Below are 20,388 nucleotides of genomic sequence, written 5' to 3' on the forward strand. Positions count from 1 at the left end.
CCATGCACATTGAACCAATAATGCATGTGTTATACAAGCAGCCTCATCTGAGAAAGAGTAGGACAAATAACTAATACAAACTATGGGATTTTTATTCAGCAGACATCAAGAACTCATCCCTTACCTCTTCACAGCGGAGTGTTGACCAGGTTCTTTCTCCTATTTCAAAGCCATATTTACCTTCATCCTCTGAGTCTGTTCCTTCCTCACCATCCAGTCATGGCCAGAAAATCAGGTAACGTTGTTTACAAAGCAACATTTTTAACCTGCTTTTTAAAGAAACATTTATCTAATTGCTCAAGGTGATAGCTGCTTTTACAAATCCAGCAAGCCATTGATTTTAAAAGTGAAAACTTTTCTAATGGTGAATAAGGATTTCCATTTTAAATATCACGCCTCAAGTGGTACCTAGTTATAAAAGATCCCAAACACTTTGGTTTGTTCTGAGCAAAGCCATGTCTCTTTATTGTGTATGTATTTTTCACATCTGTGACCTGACTGATGAGCTTTTGCTAATTGAAGCATTTGAATTTCTGCCTCCTGTTTGAGAATTTAAATCAAGGCAATTGTACATTCTCACTTCATTCATTAACAAGCTGTAATGCTAAATTTATTACTTCTTTTCTCTCTCTGAAGAGAGTGAAAAGTTGTTCATGTGCCTGTTTTCAAAGTTGGATTTTCCAGTCTCCTTTGCATATGGGAATGGGATGGGTAGCACAACTCTTCTCTTGTTTCTTTTAAGATCTTTTTAAGGTAAATGAATAACTTGACAAAATTAGGCTGCATTAAAATGACTTCTCTTTCGTCTCTCTATCTCCTGTTTCCATGTCTGGAGTTCTTCTGTTCTTAATGGCCAGTGTTGCCTCCAGTCTCCAAAACTAAGAATCCTGAATATGTGTCTTCAGAAGCAGCTCTAGGATTTAACTTTTAATATTTTGTTCCTAAGAAGAAACAGCTGAATTGTCCTTAACCTGCTAGCCATCATTCCTGATTTGATGGCTGAAAAAAGACAGCTTGGACTGGGGCAGCTCTAGCAGGCATTTGTAGATCTTTCTTAATTTGTTGTTATGAAGGCCTCAACATACATTTAATGCAGAGAAGGTCTCTTATCTGGTTAGAATTTTGGGAGAGCCTTTATGTTTTTTTTGTCTTTAAAATGAGCTGTTGGGATATTTAGGGACTGTGAGGTCAGTTTCCTTTAAGTATTCCCTTGAGGCTGTGTCTCCCTGCCCTATCCGTTCACATTTTCTGTGGTATGTATCTCTTGTACTTCTCTGGCAGACCTTAAAAAGTGAAGCTTGAACATTAACCTGCATGTTAAGGTGATAGGGGAAAATGCTCTAAATCTGTGAGGAACTGTACTTCTTTGGAGTATTTTGTAGACTCCATCCTGCTTGAAGCGTGAACAGTATGAGCAAGTTGTGTTGCAGAGGACAGACCTGGTTCTGGGAATGCAGCTATAGTTTGTTGTTGCTTTCTTGGGTTTCCTATGACAAAGCAAGGGTATAAGGTCCCAATAATTGTCTTGAACTTGCTGCTTTCCCAAGACTTTCTTAAAAGAAAAACATTCTTTTGTTGCATATTTTCTGATTTCATGTGCCTTAGACTGTTTTCTGTTACATGAAATATTTCAGAAATGCATGTGTGGGCTTTTCCAGTTATTTACTCTATTAGGCAAATGCCACATCACTAATGTGTATTGTGGGATTAGTTTATGACCTGTAGATTTTAAGTGGCAATGGAAACTTCTGTAAAAAGAAAAGAAAAGCAAATATGTTGCTGTAACATCTGTGACAAGCCATTAGAAAGGAGACCTCAGTCAGTGGGGAAGAACAATTGCTTCTGCAAGTACAGGAGCTCCTTGTTTATTTATGTTCCAAGATATGAGTGGTATGAAGGAAGCCAGTAAACACAGATAGTAAGACTATAGCGATAAGGCAGATTATTACCTAATTGTTTGTTTGTTTGTTTGTTTAGGCCTGAAGAAACCAATTGAGGGTTGTTACTGAGGCAGTGGGTTCTCTCTGTCTTTCTAGCAGTCTTCTAGGACACAGTATTGAAGAAAGTGACGTGTGTCCTTGAACTTTACATCCTTAAGAATTATTTAGCACTTAATCGTTTCTGTGAAGGAAAGACTCGAAACATGAAATAGATTTGCAAAAACTTGAAATCTCATTGACTCTGTCCTATTTAATTTACAGGGTATTTTTCCCCACTGACGTCACTGAACTATCCTTCTGGCAATGCAGATTTATTTGTCTGTGCCCAGATTCACTTTTTGTTTATGAACAGATCTCATTGTTGGGGATATGTTTTGTATTGTTTGTCTTGTTTGTTCTCCATTTTTGCCCCATGGAAGACCTCTGCTCCTTAGCAATTGTAAGCACAAACAGGCTGTGATGAAGAGCACCAGCTGGTGTGAAGTAAGCTCCATTATGAAGTGCTGATGCTGAATTTCATTAGTGACCTGCACTCCTTTTGCTGTTCTGGTTCTGGTCAGAGTTTAGGAGCTGGGTCACGTGGGAGACATTGTTCTTTCACATTGTCTTTCTGATGAGATAAACAGGGATTTAGAATGAGGGCACTAACCCCATTTTGATAGAACCCAGATTTTCACCCCTGCATCTCTGTTTTGCCAGACATCTAATCCTAATACATTTCAAACACATCTGTTAAGATGACATCAAAATGGGAATTAAAGTGTAGCACAAAGCTTTAAAAGGCAAATTTCTTAATTTCAGTTGACTGTCACAATTAATTGTATTTCTCCTTTTCTTTGTGTTTTTTTTTTTTCTTACTCCTTTTATTTTGTTTTAATGTAATAATTTTATGTCACAAAGACCTTGGGGAAAGGCTGAAGGGGAAGGTTGTGGACTTTTGGTAAAAGTTAGAGAACTGGATTTAAATACCCTAAATTTGAGTCAGAAAGTTTCATGGATTTTGGGTTTGGTTTGTCTGTTGCTTAGCGTGCGAGTGAATTTCAGATGGCTATTTGCTCAAAAGTTCAATATTTATATTTATTAACTTATTTATAGTCTTCCTTATTTTTTTCAGACTTCAGAGTCAACAAACAGGTAAACAAGATTTCAGTGATATCCAGAAACCAGAGGAGCTAAGGTATGAGGATCTTGAAGAACACATTTCTACTCTTGAAGGTAAGTTTTTGTGCATTTCAGACAGTTTGTTTAACACCTTTGTGTTTAACAGTTACAGGAAAATTGTCCTTCTAGTTTTAAGACTAGTTGGAGAGAAATATTTCTGACTTAATTTGGAATTAGAGAAAACAAATGTCTCAAATGATGAGGGATTAATTTTCTTCATTTTTGTATCTTTAGAAAAGTGTATGTAGTTATAAACAGACATTAAATTGATTAAAAGCTGGTTCTGAAATTTGTAACAAATTTGTTCAGAAATCTTGCATAGCCTTTTTCTGATTAATGCTGTAGGTCTGATGGTTGCTTTGGAATGTTTTAAAATGGTGTAGAATTTTTCTTTAAACAAAATAGTGTACTAGTATGTGAACTAAATTGAGGTTTTATTATATTTTCTGCATAAATTAGAACCAAGTTATAAGTCCAAAGATAAGTTTCTGTAGCTATTGCTTGCACTTCTGGTTTTTTCTTCAGTAACGAAGCTTAAATAGTAGTATGAATTAGAAGTTGCTGTAAGGTATGTGTAAATGTGGGAAGAACTCTTGCAGTTGTACTGTCGTTAATCAGCATCTCTGAGTAGTTTTGGAATGTGTGGTTCATTTACTGAAACCTGAATTTTGTCCTAACTCGTTTTTTTCTGAGGTCAGAATTTTATTTATTTGCATTTCTGCTCCCTGTTGTTTGCATGCTATAAAATGTTTCCTTCTCTCTGTACGCTGCAGGGTCAGTTTTCAAAAATCTTTGATGTAACTAAGGTAGTGTAGAAAGAGGAGGGTAATCAAACTTGATGTCTTTTATAGGCACTTGTATATGGAGTGAGAAATGGAAGCACACTTACTGGCCTTACTTAGTTTTTCAGCATTTGAGTGATATCCTAATGTTGAACCTGAGCAACCTTATCTCCCATGAAGTGAGTTTAAAGTAAGTGAAGCTGTCAATGAGAAGGATGTGAGCAGCCAGCTAACCTTGCCTATTTTCAGATTTCATGAGGTCTGTAAAGTCCTTGGCAGACGTGTGGCATTGTGTGGTGTCATTAAACTCATAGTTGGTGAAGAGATTGTGCTTGTTGTCTGGGAGAGTTAGGGATATTTTCTTTGAACTTAGCGATTCTAACTGGTGCGAGTGTTTTCCTGGGTCCCAGACTGGATTATTCTTTTGGCTGTGGTTAGGTCATGTGGGAGATGGAGTGGAGCTCTTGCTCACTCTCCTGACCCTGTGAGAATATGGCTTTCAGTATTTTAAAAGCAAGCAACCCAAAAGATGTTTGTTTAAATAGCAGATGTGCTGATTGTGTTTAGTGATAACTGGCAGAAGATAATGCCTCATCTGTGCATTTCTCTGTGAAGCTTTACTCATTTCTCAGTTTTATTCATCTCATTTATTTGCTTTTTATAAGCTTTAAATGCATTATTTGAATGTGAACCAAGCCTGTAGCCACTAATGGTTGCTACTCATCTTACATTTTAATTAGACTTATATTTATTTGTTTAATTTTGTATGGGAGGCTTTTGGGAATACATTACATATTTCACTTTTATTTATTACATATGACAACAGACTGGTGTTTTCTTGGCAATTAGGGCTGAGAAGATGCTGTGCCCAAGTAAGGTACTAATGAATCATTTGGTGACGTGTGGTGGTCAAGAACTGTAAGAGTTCACATATGCTGATGATTTCTCAATCAACAGTATTTTAGTTGGGTGAGCCTGCATCAAAAGAATCTCAGTATGTAGGAGGAAATCAGATTGGCTGAAAAGGGGACGAGGTAGCTCAGGAGAAATTGCAGGGAAAGGTGAGTAAGAAAGTAAATTGTAAGAAGTAAATACAGAGAAAAATGTAGTGAAGGATGAAGTTGATAACAGTAAAAAAAAACAATGACATAAAGGAGATATCAGAAAATATGTAAGTCTTTTAGTCCTACTGTGAAGGAGTTCTAGAATGAAAAGATCAGCAGATTATCTTGGCAGCAACTGCTTTTAGGTGATGTGCTTAAGGGAATAATGCATCTCTTGCTGTCCACCCTTGAAAAGGGTGTGGAAGTGTACAGAGTTACCTTTTTTCTCCTTTGCAGAGTATTTAATTGAAGATGTTTTTCACTACTAATGATTTTGGTTTAGGTTTCTTTGTTTGTTAATTTTGTTAGCAGTCATTTTGAAGTTAGAAGTAATATTTAACCAGGACAAATTTATGAAAGGAATTTTTGAATGGTTTAAATATACCTGATGCTTATTGTTACCTCATATGGTAATAATGTTGTTGATAGCTTTATAATTTAGAGACAGAACAACAAAAATGAATAGATTTCCTTTGGAGTGTGATAGCCCATTATTTTGGTCTTACAAAGCACCCATATATAGAATTTATTTTCCTAGGTGAAGCTGGTAGGAATACTTCTTACTTTTGTAAGAAACTGAAAACATTCTCCTAACTTAGTAGAATGACAGCTTGACAGAAATTTTCTCTTATGCTTTCATCTATAGTTCCTTTAAAAGAGTTTTTATTTAAAGAAATTCCAACCATTCAGAGGGAGAGAGACAGATAAGTTTGGTTGACTTCTTTTTTTTAAATGCAAAGTACCTTTGTTTTATTATAATATGAAAAAGAAAAATGCTTGATACATTGATAGTATATGAAGGATGAAAAATCGATGTTTTCTAAAGCTAAAGTGTTATACAGGGTATCTGTGCTATGTTACACAAAGTGCTTGGGAGAATAGTTCTGTGTGTTTCATGCTGGCTGTCTAAAGGTAATGGCCACATCTCATTTTATCTCTTTTTTTCTACCTCCCATCAAATGAGATAATAGCAGTCTGCATAATTTGCAAATAAGTAATTTAAAAGCAGTTGAATATCATAGCAATGATAAAAGAGGAAGGACAGTAATTGTGTTTTTGTGAATTCAGAGGCAACCTTGCACAGGGAGAAGACAGTATAATGTAGAATATGAGTTAGCAGCATCCATCCTGTGCACTGAAGAAGGCAAGGACCCCATTAAAGAATGTGTGACCAAACAGCTAAAGATTATTTTCATATGCACAGAAACGATGAGCTGAACTTGGACATACAATTTTTCTGTGACTTGTATCATGATTGTGTAAAGAAATGAAAACATCTTGGATTTCTGTTGTATATTTCTTCAGTTTTGGCTTTATAAACAGATGTGTTCCAATAGCTAATTTCAAAACTAACAATTCCATAATTAAGTAAGCAAGTATAGGCCATGATCATTCTTAATTCTCAGGGAGATGATCAAGTTGAAGGGAAAATGCTCAATTAGTGCTGATATTTTTGTGTTCTAATTTAGCCATTCCCACACTCTGTGTCCATTGCTGTGCTCCACTTTTGCAATTACAAAATAATGAAGCCATTGTTCAAATTTTTTCTCCAGATCAGGGGGACATACCAGAGGAGTGTGAAAGTGATGTCTTGCATCCATCTGGGGACATCATCGATGGAAACTGTGTCACAGCCCCTGTGCCAGCAACAGCCACTTCACTGCAGGACTTAAGTGAGTTCTCAGCTCAGACACAAAAGAAAGAACCTTTTTAAATGTCAAATGTGTAACACAGAAAGCCAAATATATGAGTCTATAGGTATGTAGGCTGGTGTGGATGAAAAAACTTTCAGAACGTGTCATCTCTGTAATAAAGGAGTGTTTTCCTTTGCTTTTCTGTATGAGGATGACTTTTTTCATCCTGGTTTTAGTTACATTTGCTTTTAATTTTCATTTAAAGATTCTTGTTATCCATCCCACACCCCTGTCCAGCCTCTTATGAGATTATTATTTTTTCTTTAGGATAACTATTAAATATAATTTCTGCTCTTGATAGGAATGAGACATTAGATATCTTGAAGTATTTTATGTACTGCTTGTCTGGATTTTTTTAAATTTATTCTTGACTCTTGGTTAACTGTATTATCACAATGCAGTTTTAATTCTTTGGCTAGATGAGAATACCATCTCATTATATATAGTCAGAATATGCTGCTTTTCTAATTCTTCTAGATGGAAACATGATGGTTCTTTTTATTTAGAGAAGAGCTTTCTAGCTTCTCATGATTCCCAGTCCTTAGTTTGTATTTAAAAAGCTGTAGACAGCTTTTTAAATACATTATTGCAGTGTGTCCTGCAATAATTTTCCGAGGGGTTTTAAATACTTTGCTTTATAAATATAAAGAACTGTGTTCAACCACATCGCACAGAGGGAAAGAATATAGTAACATGGACTTTGGGATAATAAAGGTTTAATGAGAATGCCTATGAAAGGAATGAGAAGTGCACAGATCTGTCAAATCTCTGTACTGTGGCTCTACTCCTTAACTCTTGGTGTCATGTATCAGACTGAAAAATGTTTAGAGGTGGGAAACCCGATACCCAAGCATAAGTTTGGTGTGTGTACAAACAATATATCCAGTTGTTTTTCATTTACTGTTAACGTTATACAGGAACCTGGTACTTATTTGGATGCTCTTGTAGTGATTACTGAACTACATAAATCAAATTACAAATGTTGAAATAATTTTTTACAGCGGTGCTGGATCAAAGGCGGATTGAAGAACAGAACAAAGTGGAGAAAAACTTAGAAGAAGAAAGGGAAGCAAGAGAAGAAAGGAGAGAGAAAGAACAACAGGAAGCTTTGGAAAGCGAGCAAAAAGAAGTGGAAAAGCTTAACAAAGAGGAGGTAATTTAATTAATTTCTGAAAGTAATGCAGTTTTAGGATTGCTATATATGTTACTTGGTTAAAAGCAGATTTTTATTCCATGAAGTAGTAGAGGCTAAATTATTTTATGTAGTTTTGTGATTAACCAGAGTCTCACCAGAGTGTCTCCTTATGCCAAGTGACTTTTTCACTGGAAACAGATACCTTTCCTTCCCTGCTTCATGGAACTGGAAGTTACAGCTTTATGGCCACTGTCACCATGCTGTTAGAACAGGCTGAACATTTGCTGTCTCTGTGGCGTGGCCACTGCAGGAGGGACACCACCGGAAGATGTTAATGTCCATCTGTTTATTAGCCTCTGTCAGGGTGTCCAGGGTACTCTGGGAAGCAGAGGATATAAGGAGACCTTGACTTTGCTTAAATCCCTTTGAGCTGAAACACTTTGTGTTTAATGTTCTGGATTCTTAGGTCCTGTTTAATGCTGTTCAGACTGGTGTGGTTTACTGAGTTTAATGTGAAATTCTGCATGTATTGCAGTTAGTAAGGTATAAATGTATTTTTCTAATCAGCATTTATTTTTATTTTTGTGTCTTAAAGTATATGCAAGACTCGATGAAAACAGATGAAGAAATAGAAGATAAAGAGGGAGTGAAATCTGAGCATAGTAACACTGCTGCTGAAAATAATGTAAAGGATCCTCCTTCCAATCCATTAGAAAAATACATGAGAATAATTCAGCAGAGCAGAGAGCAGGAACTGGAAAACAAGGTGATTATTCTCAAAACACGGTCCCAAAAATATTATTGACCAAATTTGTGTCTTGCTAGGCATGCTTAGAATGAAAACAATATTCACATCTTTCTTCATTTATAAACTTTATGAAACAACATGCGGAGCAGTGTTTGGACTTGTATTGGAAAAGTGTGATGATCCAAAAGAAGAAACACTGAAAACTTTCTTCTCTAAGGGTTGCTGGTGTCCTCTGGGTGGGGGGTTTGTTAGTTTGTTTTTTAAGGTACTAGGACAGTATTTAAATGTCCTCAATTTTTAGCTTAAACTGTTTTTAAATCCAGTTTGAACCTACACACGTCAGGTTATGTTCCTCTAACACAACAGAATTTATTCTGGCAAAATGGAAAATCGGACTTTTAAAGAAGAGGTATGGGTGGACATTACTTCAGTGATGGAATGCAGGAGGCTTTTGTTCAGGCATAATCCCAGTCTAAATTTCCAAAGTGTTACTATTCTAGATCCAATGTAGCATTTGTAGAAATAGGGTTGGTCCTTCAGAAAATTTTTATTTTTGGTTACAAGCCTTAAAAATAGATACTATTATTAGATCACTTTATTTTGTATTTTCCTCTTGGTTACCAGGATTCAAAAAAAGAAGTAAGAGAAGTATCACCTTCAGAAGGACTTCTATCTACTGAAAATGATGACAGGTAAGGCTCATGTATTAATCACTTCTAGTACTCCATATTAACAAGAAAATAATAATTATAAATTAATATACAGTTTTAATCATTTTCATATTAATTATGTTAAGAGACATCTGCCTCCTTAGAAACCAAAATAAATTATCACTCAAAAAGCAATTGTGTTGGAAAAATTGAGGATCTTTCCAATTCTTGTACATGCACGTTAAGCACTCTATGGAACTCACATCTGAGAGCTGCACTCAATGACCTCTTTCAGTAGTTGTGGCACTCACAACTTTTTATCTGCAATTGAGCAGCATCCAACTTCCTTCCCAGAAAGCTGGAGTCTGATGGATTGCTCTTGGGTGATGACACCCTGGGTGAAGGTTTGTCTGTGCTGCACCTCGCCCACAGTCTGTTCCTAGCTTTGATTTTCCAATAGCACTGTGGGCTTTTAACACACTTCATTCAGAGGATTTTGTCTGCCTGCACTGAGTTAAAACAACCCAGGAATTTCCTCTGGTTCTCTCTAGGCATTGATAAAAACAGGTATGTGTTTTAGTTGCTTGCAAGAGAAAAACCAAACAATCCTCCTCCAAATCTTTCAGTTTATTCAAAGATTTAGAATTGAAAATAAGCAAAAAATGTGAGCAGTCAGGGAAAAAAAAAAACAAAAAAAAAACCTGATAAAAGTCCACCATAACCATAGTAATGATTGACTATTGTGCTGTTAAAGATAACAGACCCTACTCTGCTGCTCCTGAATTGGCACCAGTTGTGTTGTTTTCACTGGCTGAGCACTACAGAAGGTAGTTCTGCTTTTTGAGATATAGGTGATGGCTTGCAGTTAATGAAGGCTCAAATCCTCCTCCTTTAGGGCTGGTTGTATTGCCAGCAGTTCACTGAAGCAAGAGAATTGCAGCAAAGGCAGTCTCTTAACTCTTGTTTTAAAATGAATATTAAGATTTAATATAAACTACATTGGACTCATGCCACTTTCTTTTCCTCCCTCTTATAATCAATATAGTGTTGCAGACATTTCTCATGGAGACGTGGATGAAAGCTTCTGGTGAACAATAGCTACTGATTCTTAAATTTTTATTATTATTATGAGAAAGATATTTTTAAAGCAGCTTTGTGCCTGTAATAAATGTTTGGCACCAACACTGCAGGCTGTGTAATTATAAATTAATAAAGCTGATTTTGATCTGTTTCATCACTTCAGTCATTGACTTCAACCAGGGTGTCCTGGTGTGTTACTAATCCAGGAGGAAGCCCTTGGGTGGGATGAGAGAAAGAACAAAGCAGGGAAGAGAAACTGATCAGTATGTTTGGGTAGATTTGTGCTGGCACTGAATTCCTCTAAACTTTGTCAGCTTTGCCAACCCCCGCCCCCCACACCCCTTCTCCAAATGGTTCAAAGTGTGGGTAAAAGGAACAAAAAATTCCCTCACCATCTCCTGCTTTTAAAGGTGTCACGTGGAGGCACTTGGCTTACACAGGTTCAGAGTGTTGAGTGTGACAGACCCAAACTAAGGTGTCCCCTCTGCTGCGTGGCAGGGGCAGGAGCCACTTCCAAAAGCAGCCCTTCTCATGTGTCACCTCGTTGGTATTAACCAGCCCAGAATGGAGAGATTAAAATAAAAATGCTATTTAACTCATCTTTATTTAAGCTTTGTATTTTGTAGGTCGATGATAGGCAAGATCATTAAACTTTATTTACAGTATAAAATACAGTAGTTTTTATCAATGAAGTAATTTTGGGTGGCAGCATATATTACAACTTGCACTGCATTTGAGGCTGCTCATTTTGACCTAACTACGAGAACATGAAGCCAAGTTTGACAGAATTTAGGGGCAAAAAACAAAGTTCTGTCTTGAATTCACTGGATGTTTAAACACAACGTACCAAAACCATGACAGATGCAAACTTTGCTTTTTGAAATGAAGCTAAAATGTGATGTGGTGGTTACTCTAAATATGCATGCTGCTCTTAATTTGCTGTTGCAGCCACTCTGGCCAGTACAGAGTTTCTGAGTGACGGCTCCTGTTGGCTGTTGGGAAGGGGTAGTGCTTGTTGCATTATGCTGGCCTGGAACAACTACCACTACTGCATGCTGCACTCAGCTGCTGCTGCTGCTGCAGCTGCACCTGCAGGGCAGCCCTGCCCCGTGCAGGAGGGCAGGGAGCTCTGGAACAGGACGTGTTTTACCTCAGATAGAGACATAAAGCCTAGAGATGCACTGCCATGGAGTAGCTGTAGGTCTGGGTTCAAATAAGCATACACAAGTGTTGTCTATTATCTACAAATATTTATTTTAACACTTGGATGTAACTACAGGAAGCCCTTGGCACTGATAGAAAATATTGATTCACTGTTAGGTTACAAAAATTTATACATAGCAAAATTTAATGCTCTTTACATAAAAATATTAGACTACTTAAACAAAACTTCAAAAACTCCCAGTAATAGCTACACTGAATTAGAAAAGAATTAGGCTTTAAGACACTGCCTCCATTATTACCCTTATGCAAACACTGGGCTAGAACATCACCTGCATTGCTGTAGAAATGTCTCCTTCATGCAACAGGTAAGAACATACACTAGGCTATTTTGTCATATTTGCTCTACATCAATCAACTTTGCCCCTTTTTTGAAACTGTCAAATTAGACTTCAATACTCAACAAAAGAAATTATATTTGAAGTTAATACCCCCCAAAAATGCCTCTTCTCTTAATACTGATTTGAAGGAATTTGTGCTTCCTTTGATGTATATTCAGCAAACAATCAAAACTACCAAACCACACGTCAGCTTAGCAGGGGTATGACTTGAATATTTACTTTTTTCAAATGAATGATGTATTTTTACTTTCCCCCCCCCAACATTTATATATATATATATATATATATATCATATAGAACAAACACCAAATATACCATCACTAATACTCAAGATATCACTGAATGCTTCTGAAAAAAAAACATTAATTAGAAGGCAGACTTCTATGGGAAATGACTTTAAAATGGCACCAGTTTGTTTGTTGTTGTTTTTTTCTGAACACCACGTTTTCTTAGTGTGCTAATTAATTTGTAAAAAGGAAAACACATAAGCACTGACTATAAATTTGCTAAGCACCAAGATAGAGAAAGGTGGACATCCTGTATTATTTTTATGGCTGCAAATTTTATTGTTTGTGTAAAACTCTGCAAACTTTCTCATCCTCTCATTTGGAATAGTCAGATCGGTGTCATTTTAATAAGGTAACACTTTCACTTACTTAAAATGTAGGATAATGGTCTCCTGCCGTTATATAAATGCTAAGACATTTATAGAAAATAAATATTAAGGCAAAGCTGACATTTATTTTCAAAGAAGGGGATCATTATCCAGATCCAGGGATCTACATTCCATTAAATAGTTAATAAAAAGATTAGAACTTGGGAGATCTGCTCGACCCTCAGGTGAGCACAGGGACGTGATGGGTGTGGCACAGGAGTGGAGCTGCTCCCGTGGCCCAGGTGTGGGGCGTTCCCAAACAGCCCCCCTGCAGCCTGGGAGGGGCTGCAGCTGTGCCATCGCACACACAGAGCTCCTCTCAGAAATCCCGGCTGGGCACGGTTCCTGTGGGATGTGCTCCATCACGCACCCTGCACGTGCCTGAGGTCTGCACAGATCTACTGCCTGCTCGGCTGGGGCACCTGCCACCCTTTTGTGCAGGGCGTCATGCTCTAGAGCAAGCCAAATATTAAATACCAAGCCTCAAAGAAGAATAATTTGGTCACTTTTGTAAAGTGTTGCCTTTTAAAATGCCTGGAATAAACCCTCCATTCTCTGTTAGAAAGGATGGAAGATTACCCACGGGAAGATTTCCCTAAAAAAGTTTTCCAGGAGCTGGAATATGAAGCTTTTACACTTCTCTCTAATTTTGTTTGCTAGACACACATCTGTACTGCAGAGCAGCTATTTGCTGATTTGTCAGAGCTACAGAACTCTTCTGCTGAATTACTGTGGCAAACATTTATGTGTAAGAATTGAGTTGCTCTTTTGACCGAGACTGGATATCCTGAAGCTCCTGCTCTTCTTTTGCTTTGATATCTTGGTAGGCCTGCATTTTGCTTGCATCCTTTAAGTAGGCCCAGTTAGAAGACAGTATCATGAGGAAGTGGATCTGGAAGAGAAGGGTGAGCATGATGGCGAGTGAGCATGTCAAGAGGCAAAGCAAGCTGCTAGTCAGATTAATAGACGCTCTTTAAAATAACGACCAAAAAACAAATAGTTATTCTACGTTAATAAGCATTCTGTTATTAAAACAAGCACAGAGGCTATTTTTTCAAAGACCTCTAGAATTTGGCATGCTATAATAATTCAGTTGGTTATTCACAATTCAGAGAAAGTTAGTACAACAATATTAAAATGAGCTACAGAGTTGTACGGGCCAATTAAAATGCAGAATGGGGGGGAAGCAGGAAAACAGTTTTGTACGTGGCAATATACGGAATCTGTAAACTACGAGGTGCTCAGAAGAACTGCTCTCTAAGGTCGTGGTGTTTATGCATATCCAAGCCCAGAGCCCGGCAGGTCTTTTCCCCCAACAAGCAGATGAGAATTCCACCCTCCCCCTGGAAAAAAAACCTGAAACCGTGAACCGTTTTATTTACGCAAACAAGGCTACATTAACACATCCAAAAATTAAACATCAAAACATGAGTCCAAAACTAAGCAAAAGCATGCAATCTCTGGGTTAAGAAGTCTTAATCCTGTATTTTTATAGCTACATTTTAAACTTCCGTTGTCCAACCTCAGGTGAACAGTTTTATATTGTATTTAGCAAACGGTTCTCTTTTTAAAATTATTATGTGTTTGTTTTTCTAGTTTGTTCATTCGTCTCTTGCCAACTTCTTTTGCCCATACTTCATGCAAAAACATCTACATCTGAAAACATTGATTCACTTCTCCTTTGTTCCCCCCCAACCCTGTAAAAAGGTCCCTGTGATCTATGCATGGTTTTGCTTCCTGTGCAGTCATACTTACATTTTTGAGATCTGGCTACTGAGAAATCAGTTACTAAAGTGCAGCCATACAAAAGCAGAAGCTGTTTATATGCTGTTTCTTACTAGTTCAGGGTCCAAAAGAAAGAATGTGATTGTTTTACGCAGAGCTAAGACACGGATTTATTTTCTTAGAGAAAGAGTATCATTTGGCACTTAGTTAAGAGTAAGAGAAAATAATTGATTTCATCATCCATGGAATCACTTAGAAATACAAAGAAATTAATTCGTAATACCCAGGCTTCTGATCTCTGCCAACACAGACTGGCACTGCTTTACTATTTTTTTCTTTCACGCCATATATATTTTGCATGCTTGGGGGTATTTGTATTTGGTGTTCATGGCGAAGAATAAATTAATGCATCTGACCCTGAACCGTTCCAGTATTTGTTTGAGATGACTGTTAGAAATCAAGCAGAGAGCTGAAATTAAAACATCCCCTTTCCAGAAGGATGCTTTATAAACACTCCTACAGTAACTGAATCCTCTCAACATGAAAAAATAGCCAGATCTCATCCACATCATAGTTCATATACAAGAAGTCATTTCATTAATCTGATAAGCTGAACGATGCTTACTGAAGCTATTTACAATTACTGTAACAAAATTCAGAAAGCTAGACTTTTAGTCTAGGGTGTCAGTGGTATTTCAAGCTACGCAATGCAGCTTTTTACTGGGCTTATACAATTTAGAATTTAGTGCAGCAATCTTCCCGACTCTTAAACTTCAAAACAGCATAGTTATATGTAGTAGCCATCATGTAGATCAGCTGGTGGAAGAGAACAAAATACAGGAGAGTAAGATACAACAAGGTGACGGCTCAAGCCCACTTGGGCAACTCTCGATACTTTCATAACAGATGTTACTCTGAGCTCCTTCCAGGGTGAAGATGCAAATAAATAACCTGCCATTTCTCTGGGGAGGATAACCCAGTACAATCCCTAAGGCCACCTTGTCAGCCTGTCAGTTGTGAGTATTACACCAGGGCTTGGCTGGCACAGGGTTAGAAGCTGGCCACTAAAGGAAGCGTTAGACATAGGAGCAAATCATCTTGTTAACGTCCCTTTTCCCCGCCGCTACCTGGAATGGGCACTGCAGGGCTGGAGCAGTCAATCTGCCTGGCTCCAGGCAAAGGAAACCAAGAGGTTACAAGCAGCTGATCAAATAAACTACAAAAATGAAAATAAATAGTGGAAATAAAAGCAGAAATAGTGGATGGAAGTAGGATTTTGAAAGGACATGCAAATAATTTTTCCCTAAGTATGGGGGAGGCGGGTTAAAATGACTTCCTAAAGCAAAAGTTGGGGACCTGCTGACTTGTGATGACCAAACATAGCAGCAAATAATGGTGATTACAGCTCACCCTCCTTTGTGTCTAGTATCATTACTTTTAAAATATATAAAATTTTAATCTTAAAGCATCTTAAGCCTAAAATTAACATTTTTAATTATTAAACAACAAAAAATACTACCCACCAATGCTATGACAGTGGCACCAGCTCCAGCACAAGCCACAATGAACAGGTGATAAGACATGTAGAACTAGAGGAAAAAAAACATGTTCAAAACATTGAAGTAATTCATTAGGAACAGTATAAAATGCATTTCAAGTGTTCTAGAGAATAAGGGTAATAAAGCATGGTAGCAAAGCTTTAGAAAATAAAAATGTTGTGAAAATAATTTTCTTTCTTTCTTGGATGATGTAACAATTACTTCAGTGTTACAGTTAAAGCAATCTCTTTATCCTATTAGCATGAGTTCTCTCCAAAAACTTTCATCAAGTATTTATTACACGGTGCCCAAGTGACTTGTAAGCCAAAGCTGCACACAGATTACATTTCTGTACCTCATTCGTGTTGCAGATGTTCTCTAAAATGGGGCCACAGGCTTTGCCAGGTACAGCATTCCAAGGGATGATACCTGAAATACCACAGAAAAGAAACCACTAATTTTAGCAATCAACACACACTTTCTATTCCTCTCATCTTTATGACCCACTTGCCCGTTGAGTTCCCATTCTGGGCATCTGTGCATTGACCAGTACAGCTTGGAGTTGGCATCAGGAATTCAAACAACTCCCTCAGGTTATGCTTTCTCCTCACACTGAGGGCTGCTGCTAGGGCGTGTTCTCAGATGTGGTTTTCCCATCTGGCAGCCAAACAGTTGGGTTGGGTTTTTGCACTTTGGGTCCAGTTGCACACTGCCTACTTCCCCACTCAGCAGAGAAGAGAGCATCTGCATCTCAGAGGTACTTGGCACCTTTCAGGGTAGCACTTACTAGATGAGGTTCTACTTGAACAAGAAACTACTGTGGAAGGGTGTGAATATAGAGCTAGAGGGAAGAATTACAGGATTTTTTTTCTGGTTTAGTTCCAATAGGTAAAAAAAAATCAAGTGAACACTGCTACAATAAAGTTCAGTCTGCTGCACCTCATATACTCCCAATTACTTTTCTTACATGATTGAAAGGCTGAAAAGCCAACAGAATCTTGGGGACTTAAAATAAAAAACTTTTAGGCCTGTAATAGATGCAAAGCTTAAGCAAAACCTATTTGAATTAAGACAAACCCAGTTTGTTTCCCCATACAACTTTGCATTTCAACCCAGCTGGCTGGAATTAGCAAGTGGTAGGTCATTGAAATTATCTCAGGATGGGATGGCTTTCAAAGGGATTTTGTAGGATTCTCTTCCAAGTCAGCTTCTTCTCTGCAACTGCTACATAAAATTCCAGCCTTTTAGCTACTGCTTCCACCCAAAAAAAGTGAGGAAAGTTCATGAGAGGTTGTCTGTTAGGGAGCTGCTCTCTCCCATCACGCACTGAAAACGCAATTGGTTTTACTGATCATACAGCCCTATACAGCACTAATTGAGCTGCAAACAAGGAGAAGCAGGAAGGTGGAAGAGCACATCTCCCTGCACTCCTGGGCTTTGCTGCTGAAGAAGATGTCTTCCCAGCCTCTTGCTGTGAGCTGCTAAAATAGAATGTACATGTTTAACTGATTTGAAGACTTGCTTTTAAAATTAGTGTATCTTTTCTTCAACTGCACTTACCTGGACAGGAGGGCAAAGCCAATCTTTCTTACTTTTTCAACTTTGAATCCATTTTCTCAGCTTTGAATGACTTAGTCCAAAGAAAGAAACATTCCTAGAAAATGCTAGCTAGAATGAAGCCAGAAGTAATGGTGACGAAAGATCTTCTGCACAAGGGAAGCTGAAAAGATTAACTTCAGGAAAAACTCACCTTAAGAAATGAAAAGCCTGACCTTATTTTAAGTTATTGCCCCAGCTCCCTCATATTTCTGTGTGTCATCAGAAAGCAGTATTAATTCATTATTAGTTATGGCAGACTTTTAATTGTAGATTTTCAAGTTTATAACTGAAAGTAATTGTCAGAGCAACATTCAGGCATTTACTTCATCTTTAAATGTAAAACATTTTTCTGAAAGAATAGAATATATGCATATGGGTTCAAACCCCACAATCTGGTTATCTGTTTCTCAGCACTGTTTCCAAGCAGTTTACTTTGAGGCTGATCTATTTTCAAACCTAATATTACAGTATTGGAAACCACTACAAAATCATTTCAGATAAGTGACTTGTCAGTTCAGTTAAATTGATTGCATCTGGAAATAGATCAGTGTAATGTGAATTAATTAGAAAAGTAATAGCACATTCAGAGATAGGAGATGCTTTTGCATTTGGTTCATCTGCTAAGGCTGAGAGAAAACTACAGAAGAGAATGGATAAAGCATTTAATCAGGATTAAAACAGTACCGTATTGCCTGATGTCCACGCAGATCTGGTCCCCTGGAACTGTCACATTTGTCTGAAAAGATTTGATGACTTCACAAGTTGACCATATGTTATAGAACATAAAGACAGGCACAGCAGAGAAGCCGAAGACCCCGAGCCAGGCCACTCCGAGCACATAGGTGAGGAAAACAAACTGGGCAGAGAAAACACAAACACTTTGTGTTTATTCTTTGAAAAGACTGCCTAAGTTTTCCTTAAAAATGCTTCAAAATAATCTTAAGCATACTTTCAGAATTCAAGTAAGAAACCATTTGATTTTCAAGCACAAAATCATATTCTCATTGCTTAAAAATACTTTGGTAGTTTAAGTGCTACAGAGAAAGTAATTCAGACATTTCCTTTTTCATCAGCCTGCTTGAGTAAACAGATTGCCCTCATGAAAGAGCAGCCCATTGATTTCTCAAGATTCTCAACTAAGCAGGGATGCTGGTTGTTGGCTAAAACCAATAAATTCCAACAAAAATCAATTTAAGGGTTTTTTTAAAATTAACTGTAACATACTAGCATTTCTATACAACTGGCAAATCAAAACCACACAGTGAATCAATGCTCACAGAGCTCCCCCACGCTCCCTGATGTATTGAAATCAATTTGGACTGTAACATTTGAAAATACCTATTTTTGCAAACATACCATGACTGTTAACAGCAGATCAGAAGGATTCAATTGGTCTAATACACACTGCCAAGCAGAAAATAAATTACTTCACCCTAGAGAATCATGATTTACTAAAATTTGCTGGTTTGGGTTTGCTCTTTAAAAAAAAAAAAAAAAAAAAAAAAATTACATGCATTTTCTTTGGTTAGATTAAAAGATGTGGCACTGATTGCTTTGAAAATCTCCAGCTTCCTCCTTCCACTAAGCCCCTTCCCTTTTCCCTCCTCTTCTAAGTGTTATGGTGAAACAGCAGCTCTGCCATCAGTTCCTGGCTCCCTCCTGGTGAGAGCAGGATTTGGATCCCACTTGGAAGGTGGGGGAATGCTGTTACATCTCCTGAGCTCTCTTTTCACCGTTGGCTGTGGCTGTTCTCTCCTAGCTGTGGGTGGAGTGGAAAGGCTTTTCTTTCAGTGAAGCACTGGTGCCCTGCAATGAAAATCTGTGTGCCAGAGGACAACAGCAAGGGTGGGAAAGGCTCTCAGGGAGATTCTCAGGAAGGATTCTCAGCCTGACCCAGAACCAAGGGACTGAACTAACGCTGCAGTGGTGGAAGCTTGCATCCCCACAGGTTTTTTTCGGAGTAACCCTGAAAGTGTTAGAGCAAAAGCTGAACAATAGCTAGGTTTAAGTCAAGGGAGGTGGTGTGTGGGGAGGTGGAAGTTCTTGCAAAACTACGGCCCATAAAACCCCAGCTAGACTTTAATTTATGGACAACTCAACTGGAATGCTCTATTTCATATTAGATAGCAGCATATACCAGACCTGTAAGTTTTGTGTGAGAATTGAAAATCCTCTCTTTAGATTTTGGGAAGGACCAAGTGGACCAGGTTAAAGGATTTCTGTAGATACACTAGAAATAAAACATGAGTTTGCCTCATGTGTATGTGTATGTGGAAGTGTGCGTGAGAGGAAATGCACAAAGCCTTTAAATCCTAAAATAGCCAGGAAAAAATACACTCACTCTCACATTTAATGTGATAACTGTGGGAAATGGCTATTCTGCATTACCAGAGCCAACAAAAATAATTTAGGGAAGATGGAAGTCGGTCTTCTGTAACAACCTTATGCATGATGGGACTGCCTTTCAGGACTCAGTAATGTAATGAAAGAAGAAGTAGAGGAGCTCTTGATCAAAGTGGCAAAAGGTCACTGTATGTCCAAAAGCCAGTTGCCTGTACCCAGCTGCAGCCACTGGTCTGTTAAACATTTTAGCTCCTCACAAACCTTGTTCTAGCCCTAAGGTTTTACAAAGCAGCATACAGGCACTTTTCCTGTCACCACCAAACATTAATGCAGCTTACCAGAGCTCCAAGTCATTCCTCAGTTGGTAAATTCTCTCCTTCACTGTGTGGACAAATGCAGACAAACATGAAAACACGTTTTTCTGCCGTATTTCCATGTGTCACACTGGTATTTGTATAAGCAGCTGACAATCTCAACTGCACAAGCAATTGTCTGCACTGATGACATGCAGGATGTGTATGTTTCTACTTTATTTTGGATCTTTTGAAAGCACTGCTTTAGATCTAACTTTTCTCCTTGGTGAAGACCAGACTTGCTAGGAAAAAACTGATCAAATAGCTGCTTAACTGGAAAATTATCAGATGCCTTATTTTTATTAGCTCCTGAAAAATTC

General features: G+C 37.9%; 2 protein-coding genes across 13 annotated transcripts in view; one reads left to right on the forward strand and one right to left on the reverse strand.

The window, feature by feature from the left end:
• OFD1 (OFD1 centriole and centriolar satellite protein) overlaps positions 1 to 10,444 on the forward strand; it is a 29,608-nt gene extending 19,164 nt beyond the window's left edge. Inside the window, exons 17-23 of one of the 3 annotated variants that reach the window (XM_040056570.2) lie at positions 100 to 235; positions 3,055 to 3,155; positions 6,540 to 6,659; positions 7,682 to 7,833; positions 8,411 to 8,581; positions 9,188 to 9,255; positions 10,259 to 10,444. In XM_040056570.2, the coding sequence (XP_039912504.1) occupies positions 100 to 235; positions 3,055 to 3,155; positions 6,540 to 6,659; positions 7,682 to 7,833; positions 8,411 to 8,581; positions 9,188 to 9,255; positions 10,259 to 10,304 (794 nt within the window). In that variant the 3' untranslated portion in view covers positions 10,305 to 10,444. Of the gene's footprint in view, positions 1 to 99; positions 236 to 3,054; positions 3,156 to 6,539; positions 6,660 to 7,681; positions 7,834 to 8,410; positions 8,582 to 9,187; positions 9,256 to 10,258 lie in introns of those variants that run through there. The other 2 variants (XM_040056571.2, XR_009207598.1) reach the window with 2 other exon arrangements.
• A 434-nt stretch (positions 10,445 to 10,878) lies between these two features.
• The window catches only part of GPM6B (glycoprotein M6B), a 106,942-nt gene continuing 97,432 nt past the window's right edge, over positions 10,879 to 20,388 (reverse strand). For 7 of the 10 annotated variants that reach the window (XM_058419536.1, XM_040056581.2, XM_058419539.1 and 4 more), the window contains 4 exons: positions 18,057 to 18,228; positions 16,129 to 16,202; positions 15,759 to 15,824; positions 10,879 to 13,402 (listed from right to left, as the gene is read on the reverse strand). In XM_058419536.1, coding sequence (XP_058275519.1) covers positions 13,253 to 13,402; positions 15,759 to 15,824; positions 16,129 to 16,202; positions 18,057 to 18,228 — 462 coding nt within the window. In that variant the 3' untranslated portion in view covers positions 10,879 to 13,252. Of the gene's footprint in view, positions 15,052 to 15,758; positions 15,825 to 16,128; positions 16,203 to 18,056; positions 18,229 to 20,388 lie in introns of all 10 variants that reach the window. The other 3 variants (XM_058419540.1, XM_040056583.2, XM_040056579.2) reach the window with 1 other exon arrangement.

The sequence above is a fragment of the Hirundo rustica genome, chromosome 2, assembly GCF_015227805.2.
Source record: "Hirundo rustica isolate bHirRus1 chromosome 2, bHirRus1.pri.v3, whole genome shotgun sequence".
Classification (NCBI taxonomy): Eukaryota; Metazoa; Chordata; class Aves; order Passeriformes; family Hirundinidae; genus Hirundo; species Hirundo rustica.